Here is a 10863-nt window from a genome sequence, read left to right as displayed (position 1 = left end):
GTGTGTTTATTTTTCCAAAAGGTACTGACCATATTGATTTTTATATTATGGGAAAGCTAAATTTCCAAAGACATACAGAACAGTGGAATTTACAGATTAAAGAGTGAGAAATATATGTAAAGAGGAATGAAAAGCTTTGTTGTGGGGCCATGTAAGATCTAAGAGGAGTATGTGAAACAACCTTAGAGAAGCCTCCGGCCATTTTTGCAGAACTCTGCTGTGTCCAGTAACTAAATTTGGAGAAAAGCCTTTGGAATTCAGTCGAATTCAGTTGAGTAGGTGCTTTGGTAGACTTGCTGTCTTGCTATTTAAATTTAAAATCTATTTGGACTGTTACCTTAAAGTGGGGTGTGTAGTTGGGAGTCAGGTTAATTAGGAATTTTGAGATTTGTTGAAGTATTAAGTAACTGTAATCTTATGTATGTGCTTGAAATCTTTTCTTTGGTTAATAAATGTTTCAATTTAGTTTAAGTCTCTAAAGGTGTTAGTCAACTCATTACTTCTGAACAGTGCATGAATCTTTTTGAAATAAATACAAATTGCAAAACGATTGTGTTAGCGTCACCAAGTTTTCCTTGTGGATTTGGTGCACCTGGCAAGCATCTCCTGCCATGTCATGACACTCCCCAAAGCCTCCCCATCATCTACAAGGCACAAGTGAGGAGTGTAATGGAATACTCTCTACCTGCCTGGATGAGTGCAGTTTCATAACATACAAGAAGCTCAACAACATCCATCACAGAGCAGCGAGCTTGATTGGTGCCCCATCCACTACCTTAAACATTCATACCCTCCTCAAACGACCCACAGTGACATCATCTTATAAGATGCACTGCAGTAACTCACCAAGGCTCCTTTGACAGCTCCTTCCAAACCTACAACATCTGCCAGCTGGAAGGACAATGACAGCGGACACATGGGAACACTACTACCTGGAAGTTCCCATCCAAGCTACTCACCAACCTGACTTGGAAATATATTGCCGTTCCTTCACTGTCGCTGGGTCAAAATGCTGAACTCCCCCCCCCCGCAACAGCACTGTGGGTGTACCCACACTACATAGGCTGCTGTTCAAGAAGGCAGCTCATCACAGCCTTCTCAAGGGCAATTAGGGCTGGGCAATAAATGCTGATATAGCCAGTGATGCCCACATCCCAGAATGAGGTAAAAATATTGTTCTCATTTGCACAGGGAAGCAAAGATGCAGCACCGTCTGATACAGCCCTTGTTCATAAAACCAAGACCCATCCACATAAACACCAGTGGAATTGGATAGTGGTGTGGATTTAATACATTCACTGAACATGGCCTCTTTCACCTGACAAGTATGTTGGTTTCTTTCATACTGCAACATCCCAGACAATTGGTATTTGTGAGGTTACAGCATTTTAATATCCTTGATTTGTAACTCCATAATTCATCTACTCTATCGCACTGGGGATACTCCCTTCACTTGACCCTTTATTAATAATGTCACTGTGATCTGTGGGGGCATGTAGAATTATTGAATTAAACTCTACCAGGTACTCTATGCTTGACTAACCACTGAATCCTTAAATAAAAGCAATATGCTGCGGATGCTGGAGATCTGAAATAAAGGTGTTGATGTGGAAAAAGAAACAGAGCTAATGTTTCAAGTGCAATATTACTTTCTTCAGAACTGAAGAGAGGGAGAAATCAGATGGGTTTTATGGCATTGAAAGTGTGTGGGGAGGGTCAGGTAGAACAAAAGAGAAGACGAGGAAGTCGGGAGAAACTAAATAACAATGGTGTGATTGAACGAAAGGCAAAGAAAATGGTAGTGGTTATAATAAACAAAGCACAGTCAGTTTTAAAATCAGAATAAAGAACAAAAGATTGTCCAGTTCTGTTCTGAAGAAGAGTTGTATTGAACTTGAAACATTAACTCTGTTACTCCCTCCAATGGTGTTACCAGACCTGCTGAGTTTTTCCAGACTTTTGTTTTTATTTCAGTGAACCCTTAATATCTGCTCAGTACACTGGTCATTCGATATTTCCACAGGGGTCAGCAAGTATGAGAGGTACCCAGCCGGAAAACCTTTTCTATTCACCTCTTCCATTTCTACAGCAGACAGACATTGTTCTGACAGTGCCAGCAGGGAAATGGAATTAATTGGATAGATTTTCCAAAAAGCCATCTGTGCTGTGTTATCTACAAAACAGTGAAAATTCAGTGTCGGGATAGAGACAGGAAGAGCGAGGAACCAGTGACTGTGGCATTAAACCCAGCTATAGTCATCACCTTCAGGGGAGGAGAGGGAGGGAAACCAGTGAGAAAAGTTTTAAAAGCTCCCACCAGAGAGCAGCAGTTTAAATCATTTTTAGAAATCTTAATTGCGTAACAAAATTATTTTCGAGTATTGTATATTTCAATGGCGCTGCTGGTACCCAACATCCCCTGCGGCTGTGAATGTGCTCTATTAACACTACAGGAGCTCAGTGCGCAGGCGCGGTGCTGAACTACCAGGAGCATGCGCAGTGCCACTTTGTTCAGAGCCGGGCGATTGCGGAGAGGTTTTTGGAAATGGGTGAGAGCGTGCGGGGCGGACGGAGGAATGGAGCCCAAAGGTGAGAATGGGAAGGGAGGGGAAGCTTCATAAAAACCCAGTGTAGGCCTCAAGCCCCAAATAAGACATTGTAGGTCCCGCGTTTGCAGCTCGGAGACTTTGTTTCCGGGCAACAGGCCCAGGTTAGCAGCTGCCATCTTGTTTCAGAGGCAGCAATGCGCGTACGCCACCCCAGACTCATCGACATTTACAACACATTCGGCCCATCGCATCTGTGCTGGTCAACAAAGATCTGACGTCATGCATCCCATTTTCCAGCTCTTGGCCCATAGCTCTGGAGGCTATGGCGACGCAAGTGAATATCTAATTACTTCTTAAATGTTACGAGAGTTTCTAACTCAATCATCCTTTCAGGCACTAAGTTCAAGACTCCCACCATCCTCTGGGTAAAAACATTTCTCCTCAACTCCCCCTCTTAGCCTTCTACCTCTTACCTTAAATCTATGCCCCCCTGGTTATTGACCCCTCCACTAATGAAAAAAGTGACTTCCTATCCACTGTATCTGTGCCCCTCATAATCTTGTACACCTCTTTTAGGTCCCCTCTCAACTTTTGCTGCTCCAAGGAAAACAACCCCAGCCTATCCAATCTTTCCTCATAACTCAGAACTTTCAGCCCAGGCAGCATCCTGGTAAATCTCTCCACCCTCTCCAGTGCAATCACATCCTTCCTATAATGTGGTGACCAGAACTGTTCACAGTACTCCAGCTGTAGTCTAACTAGCGTTTTATACAGTTCCAGCATAACCTCCCTGCTCTTGTATTCTATTCCTTGGCTAGTAAAGACAAGTATCCCATATGCATTCTTAGCCACCTTACCTACTTATCCTGCTACCTTCAGGAATCTGTGGATATGCACACCAAGGTCCCTCTGATCTTCCATGGTCATACCAGTCATAGTATAATCCCTTGCCTTGTTAGCCCTCCCCAAGTGCATTACCTCACACTTTTCTGGGCTGACTTCCATTTGCCCACCTAACCAGTCCATTGATATCCTCCTGCAGTTTACAGCTATCCTCCTCAATATTTTCCACCCTACCTATTTTCGTGTCATCCGTGAATTTCTTGATCATACCCCCTACATTTATGTCCAAATCATTTATGTATACCACAAACAGCAAGAGCCCTAGCACCGAGCCCTGCGGAACCCCACTGGAAACAGACACAGAAACATCCCTCTGCTTCCTGCCTCTCAGCCAATTTTGGATCCAGCATGCCACATTGCCTTGGATCCCATGGGCTCTTACTTTCTTGACCAGTCTGCCATGAGGGACCTTATCAATAGCCTTGCTAAAGCCCTTGCAGACCACATAAAATGCATTGCCCTCATCAACATTCCTGGTTACCTCCTCAAAAAAATTGATCAAATTTGTCAAACATGATCTTCCTTTAACAAATCTATGCCGACTATCCCTGATTAATCCGTGTCTCTCCAAGTGCAAATATATTCTGTCCCTCAGGATTCTTTTGTGTGACCATCTTGGTGATGTAACGGAGTGGGCGTGACTTCAGGGTTCCAGTGACCGGGAGAGAAAATCGGCGACTCATTGGTTTTACTCTCACTCCACACACAGGAGCTGGTGACAGGTCCAGGTTAACAGATGGACAATGTGCTGTAGGGCGCATGTGTGGCCTTCTGAAGAACACAAAAACAAGAACATCAGAATTAGGAGCAGGCCATTTGGCCCATCAATTTTGGTTCCCCACTTAATAAGATCATGCCTGATCTGACTGTGGCCTTCACTTTCCTGCAATCAACCCCTCCCAAACCTTTGACTCCCCTATGGATCAAAAATCTGTTGAACTCAGCCTTGAATATATTCAATGTCTCAGCCTCCACTGCTCACTGGAAAAGAGAATTCCAAAGACTAATGACCCTCAGAGAGAAGAAATTTCTCTTTCTCTCAGTGCCAAATGAGAGTCAATTTATTTTTTAACTGAGCCTCCTAGTTCTAGATTCCTCTATGAGGGGAACCATCCTCTCGGCATCAACCCGTTAAGCTACCTCAGAATCTTACATAATTAAAAGCAAAGTACTGCTGATGTTGGAAATCTGAAATAAAGACAGAAAATGCTGGAAAATCTCAGGAGGTCTGAGAGCATCTGTGGAGAGAGAAACAGAGTTAATGTTTCGAGTCTGTTTGACCCTTCTTCAGAGCTGAATTTTTCCTGCATTTTCAGAATCTTACATGTTTCAATAAGATCACCTCTCATTCTTTTGAACTCCAATGTGTATGGGCCCAATCTGCTCAACCTTTCCTCATGACACAAACATCCTCATTCCTAGAATCAGCTCAGTGAACTTTCTCTGAACTGCTTCAATGCAACTATGTCCCTGCTCAAGTTATCTTGGATCAGCAGGCAGGAGGAGAGAATGTTGTGAATTCTATCCTGGGTTTTGGAAACTCCTTTTAAAGGGGGTTAGAAGTGGATGATTTACACACAGCAAACTCAAATCAAGAGAAATGTTTGTCTCTTCTGAATTTCTAACCTCAACTGGCACTTATGACTTTTGTAACCTCCTTTTACAGGGAGTTAGAAGATATGAAGACTGTGAGACCTTTCTCTGACTTCAGCACTTCTGGTAACTTTACGGTTGCAGACTCCAGCAGGAGATTTTAAATTTAAAAACAGTGAAATTGTTTCAGGGGTGAGTGTTATTGAGCATCCATCTACAATTTAGAGCTTTTCGTGCTGTGCTGTGGTTCCATAGCTTTGGGGCTGGTGTGGATCCATTACTGTGGATCTGAATTCATGTCCATCCATTGTTCTGTTTCATCTCTGCCCTCCCTGATCACCTCTCTGCCACTGTTTAACTTCCTCTGCCTTTAATCATGGGTGTATTTTAACCACGTTTGGTATTTTACTGTTATTTCCACAAACTGTCTAAATGAGGTTTCCACTGCTGTCCATCCCGTGGCCTATTCACTGCTGTTTTATCTTCCATAGTCAGGAATTGATTTTCCGGCACTATAGTCCATTTCTCTTCTGCTTCTGTGCTTATATCGATCATTTTTATTGCACCATTTTTACTCTCCATAATTCATCCTGCACATCCTGAAACGTCAACTCTCTTTCTCTTTCCACAGTTACTGCCTGACATGCTGAGTGTTTCCAGCATTTTCTCTTTTTATTTCAGATTTCCAACAGCTGCAGTATTTTGCTTTTGTTTTATTGCAGTCGTTTCTCACAGAATTGAGTCTATAAACAGAGATGAACCAACTGAGAGTCGGTTTATGTCAGATGGTTGCAGAGGTTGATCCCTGGCCTCCTGTGTAGCATTGTTTCCATGCAGTCGCAGAATGATTACAATACAGTCAGAGGCCACTTAGCCCGTCCTGCCCATGGTGGCTCTCTGCAAGTGAAAATCAGTGAGTCCCACTCCCCTGCCCTTTCCTCATAGCCCGGCAGTATTTTTTTTAATCTCTCCAGGGTCTTGTCCAATTCCTTTGAAAGCCTTTGTTGCATCAGTTTGAGCTGGAGGGGAGATGGAGGAGAAGCTGCTGGGATTAACCCCGAGACGATGGAACCCAGTCAGGCTCGGCAATTTCCAATGTCAAGGGAGGTAGATTCTAGGGGAGATCAGGTTGTTAAACGGACACTGTCTGTACAATGTAAAAAGGGATCATTTTAGGATTAGGTGTTCCTGTAAATGTTTTTTTAATCTATTTTACTTATACATATTTTTAAAATATCCTTGGGATTTGGGCGTCACTAACAAGACTAGCAGCAGATATCACTCATCCCTAGTTACCTGTGGAGAAGATGATGTTTGACCTTCTTGAACCGCTGCAGTCCGTGTGGTGAAGCTGCTCCAACAATGCTTTTGGGTAAGGAGTTACAGGTTATTCACCCAGTGATGATGAAGGAACAGTGATATATGTCCACATCAATACAATGTTCTCCAGCTTTTCACAGAGATGTTACAAAGCAGCATTTGACACTGAGCCACATGAGGAGATATTAGGGCAGGTGACCAAAAGCTTGGCCAAAGAGCTGGGTTTTAAGGTGTATCATGAAGGAGGAAAGTGAGGTAGAGAGATGGAGAGGTTTAAGAAGGAAATTCCAGAGCCTGGAGTTTAGGCAACTGAAAGAACAGCCACCAATGGCAGAGCAATTAAAATTGCGAATGTTCAAGAGGCAGGAATTAGGTAAGTGCAAAGATCTCAGAGGGTTGTAGCTGGAGGAGATTACAGAGATAGGGAAGGGAAGAGGCCTGGAGGTATTTGAAAACCAGGAGGACAATTTTTAAATTTTGGTGCTTCTTAAATTGGAGCCTCTTAGGTCAGCGAGCACAGGGGCGATGGGTGAACAAGACCTGCTGTGGGCAAGCACACGGGCAGCAGAGTTTTGGATGACCTCAAGATTACAGAGAGCTTGAATGTCGGAGGTTGGTCAGGAATGTGTTTGGATAGTTAAATCTAGAGGTAAGAAAGGAATGGACAAGAGTTTCAGAAGCAGATGAGCTGAGACTTGGGTGCAGTGGGGCGATATTACTGAGGTGGAAATGGAAGGTCTTGGTGATGATGTGGATATGTGGTCGGAAGCTCAGTTTGGGATGAAGCATGTTACTGAGGTTGTGAATACTCTGGTTCAACCCCTGACAGTTGCCAGGGAGACAGATGGAGTCGGTGGCTAGGATGTGAAATTTGTTGTGGAGGCTGAAGACTATGGCTTTTAAATTCCCAATATTTAATTAAAGGAAATTTTTCCTCATCCAGCACTGGTTGTCAGGCAGTTAGGATGGTCTCTGAGTTGCAGGGGAATTCAGAGGTGATGGTGTTCACATACACCTGCTACCCTGGTCCTTCTAGGTGGTGGAAGTTGAGGGTTTTTCTCTTTCTGTATCTCTCTCTCTGTCTCTGCATACAGAGGCCAGAGTCTTGTGTAGGCCCAGACCAGGAGGCAGGTTCCCTTCCCTGAAGGACATTAGTGAACCTGTTGGGTTTTTATGACAATCCAGCAATTTTCATGGTCACTTTTCCCTGGTGCCAGCCCATAAATTACCAGATTCATTCAGCTCAATTTCACAACCTGCCCTTCTGTTTTTGTGGGTTCTCTCTCACTCCCTTTTGTCTGTTTTAAATCAGTTTCACAGGGGATTAGAAGGGGAGCATTTTTGAAACGAAACAACAAATCAGGATCTGACAGAGTCGCCCAATTTATTGTAACCTGAATATCATTGGATTTTGAACATGGAAGGAGAAAGCCCCGTTCACAGTGGGGAGAAACTGTACACGTGTTCTGTGTGTGGACGAGGCTTCCGCCAATCATCTGGCCTGTCGAGACACAAGTGCAGTTCCAGTGGGGAAGAATCGGGGAAATGTGGAGACTGTGAGGAAAGATTCAACTACCCGTCTGAACCGGAAATTCACCAATGCAGCCACAGCAAGGAGAGGCCATTAGTTTGCTCTGTATGTGGGAAGAGATTCACTCAGTTATCCACCCTGCTGACACATCAGCGAGTTCACACTGAGGAAAGGCCCTTCACCTGCTGCAAATGTGGGATGGGATTCACTCAGTCTTTCAACCTGCTGAGACACCAGCGAGTTCACACTGGGGAGAGACCGTTCACTTGCTCCAAGTGTGGAAAGGGATTCAGTCAGTTATCCACCCTGCAAACACACCAGCGTGTTCACACTGAGGAAAGACCTTTTAAATGTCCAGACTGCAGGAAGTACTATAAAAGTTTAAAGGAACTGATGTTCCATCAACGTGTTCACAGTGAGGAGAGACCTTTTAAATGCCCAGACTGTGGGAAATGCTATAAAGGTTCCAGGGAACTGATGTTTCATCAACGTGTTCACACTGATGAGAGACCTTTCAGGTGCTCTCACTGCGGGACTGGGTTCAGGTGGCCATCTCAGCTCACTGAACACCAGCGAATTCACACTGGGGAGAGACCGTTCACCTGCACTGAGTGTGGGAAGGGATTTACTCGGTCATCCCACCTCATGGCTCACCAGCAAGTTCACGCTAATGAGAGACCTTTTAAATGCCCAGACTGTGAGAAGTGCTGCAAAAGTTACAGCAATTTGATGTCCCATCAACGTGTTCACACTGAGGAGAAACCTTTTAAATGCACAGACTGTGAGAAGTGCTTTAAAAATTCCAGCGATCTGATGTGCCATCAACGTATCCACACTGATGAGAGACCATTCAGGTGCTCTCACTGTGGGACTGGGTTCAAACGATCATCTCAACTCACTGTACATGAGCGTATTCACACTGGGGAGAGGCCATTCACCTGCTCCGAGTGTGAGAAGAGATTCACTCAGAAATCCAACCTGCTGAGTCACCAGCGAGTTCACAAGTGACTGCAGGAGTTGGATTTTGCTGTTAATCACATCCAGGATGCAGCCATGTTCATTGGGGTCTTTTTCTGCTGATGTTAGCAAATTCCAGCCCAATTACATGTATTATTCTGGATAAAAGTAAAATAAATCAGCTTTTTGTTAAATATACGGTCTGTTGAATTTTGTTGATATCCCTGACATAAGTTAGTTCCTTTTGAAGTGCTCTCCCTCTTCCCTGTCTCCTCCATCCTCACCAACAACAAGTGTGAGGAGCTCATGGAGCTTCTTTGTCACTAAGATTGAGAAAATTGGATCAGCTGCCTCTGCTGGTTCCCTCCCTTTCACTAGCCCACCGGACCAAACTGTGTCTAAAGTTCCCTTTTGTCTGAGCCCTGAACTCACATCTTTCTCCAGTTTCTCTTCTATTGCCTGTCAATCCCTGTCAGACTGCGTCTTGTCCATGATGCCATTTCCACTAACCTGCTGACCATCCATCTTCCCCATGTTGCTGGGGAACAACTCTCTCTCTCTCTCTCTTCTGGTTTTGTCCCTCTCATCTTTAAATACACCATCCTCATCCTTCCTGAAAAAAAAACCACCCTTGGCCCCACTGTCCTTGCAAACTGCTGCCCCATCTCCAACCTCTTTTTCTCCAAACTTGATGTCCCCCAAGGATCTATCCTTGGCCCCTCCTATTTCTCATTTACATGCTGCCACTAGGTGACATCAGCCAAAAGCACCATGTTAGTTTTCACGTGGACACTGACAACGCCCAGCTCTACCTCACTGAGCAGAAATTTCCTCTGTCTTCGGTCACCACTACAAATTCCGTTCCCTAACTACTGAGTCCATCCCTCTCCCTGGGAACTGTCTGAGGCTGAACCACACTCTTCACAATCTTGGTGTCAGATGAGTTTCTGACCACATATCCACACCATCACTAATACCAGATATTTCAATCTCCATAACGTTGCCTGTCTCTGCCCCACCCCCAGCTCATCTGCTGTTGAAACCCTCATCCACACCTGTGTTACCTTTAGACTCGACGATTCCAATACTCTCCTGACCAACCTCTCACATTCACCCCACCCCACCTGGAAATCCGAGATCGTGCAAAACTCTGCTGCCCATGTGCTTTGTCACACCAAGTTCCGTTCACCCATCACCCATATGCTCAGTACATTGGCTCATGGTCAAGCAATACCAAGACTTTGAAATTTACATTCTGTTTAGAAACCCTTCCCTGGCCTTGTCCCTCCCTGTGTCTGTCATCTCCAGTCACACACCCACTGATATATCTGCACTTCTCCCATTCTGGCCTCTTTAGTCTCCCTGATTTTAATCGCTCCACCATTCTTGGCCGTGTCCAGTCATGAAACTTTGAAATTCCCTCCCTGAACCCCTCCACCTCTCTTTCCTGATGAAAGATACTTGTTAAAATCTGCCTCTCCAATCAAGGTTTCAGACATCAACTCAAATATCGCCCTGTGACTCGGTATCAACATTTTCTTCCTGAAACTTCTCTGAAGCACCTCAGGATGTTTTATTACATTAATCGTGTTATATAAATTCACCATGTCACTGTTTCGTGACAGGCAGTTTGTGCAAAGTAAGATTTGCTGACTTCCAGGTGAAATTGTTTCTGCAGCAAAATAGTTAACGTAGATTAAATTGGATTAATATTCATTGAAGCAAAATCTACAATTTTAAATAATCCGTCAAAGGGAAAGAAAATTCTTGTGTCCATTTAGCACCTTCCACATCCTCAGAACATTACAACGCGATTCACAGTCAATGATGCATTTTGGAAGGAAGAATGAGGAGAGACAGAATAAAGTAAATGGTACAATTTTAAACAGAGTGCAAGAACAGAGTGACCTGGGAGTGTATAGACACAAACCTTCGAATCTATCAGGACAGGTTGATCAAATTATTTATAAAAGTCTAATGGAGCCCTTGGTTTCCTAATGGAGGTATGGA

At 44.2% G+C, this 10863-nt stretch overlaps 2 protein-coding genes across 5 annotated transcripts in view; both read left to right on the top strand.

Moving 5' to 3' along the window:
• The first annotated feature begins 2487 nt into the window (after nucleotides 1-2487).
• Nucleotides 2488-10863, top strand: part of LOC121270178 (zinc finger protein 229-like) — a 36203-nt gene continuing 27827 nt past the window's right edge. Inside the window, exon 1 of the mRNA XM_041175485.1 lies at nucleotides 2488-2499. The gene's annotated coding sequence lies outside the window, so the exon portion shown is untranslated. The remainder of the gene's footprint in view (nucleotides 2500-10863) is intronic.
• Nucleotides 2506-9047, top strand: LOC121270175 (zinc finger protein 239-like). Of its 4 annotated transcripts, none has more exons than XM_041175483.1 (4): nucleotides 2506-2589; nucleotides 5119-5237; nucleotides 6315-6417; nucleotides 7678-9047. In XM_041175483.1, exon 4 carries the CDS (start codon nucleotides 7783-7785, stop codon nucleotides 8902-8904), a length of 1122 nt encoding a protein of 373 aa, XP_041031417.1. In that variant the 5' UTR covers nucleotides 2506-2589; nucleotides 5119-5237; nucleotides 6315-6417; nucleotides 7678-7782; the 3' UTR covers nucleotides 8905-9047. The 4 variants fall into 4 exon arrangements, with proteins under 4 accessions (XP_041031417.1, XP_041031414.1, XP_041031416.1 ...); XM_041175480.1 differs by having other exon boundaries at nucleotides 6310-6417; XM_041175482.1 differs by lacking the exon at nucleotides 6315-6417.

This window comes from Carcharodon carcharias, chromosome 27, assembly GCF_017639515.1.
Source record: "Carcharodon carcharias isolate sCarCar2 chromosome 27, sCarCar2.pri, whole genome shotgun sequence".
Lineage (NCBI taxonomy): Eukaryota > Metazoa > Chordata > Chondrichthyes > Lamniformes > Lamnidae > Carcharodon > Carcharodon carcharias.
This window is presented reverse-complemented; position numbering and strand designations above follow the sequence as displayed.

What these genes read in the sequence shown, in the direction of transcription:
- LOC121270175 (XM_041175482.1), top strand. Translation starts at nt 7,783, where the DNA reads ATGGAAGGAGAAAGCCCCGTTCACAGTGGGGAGAAACTGTACACGTGT.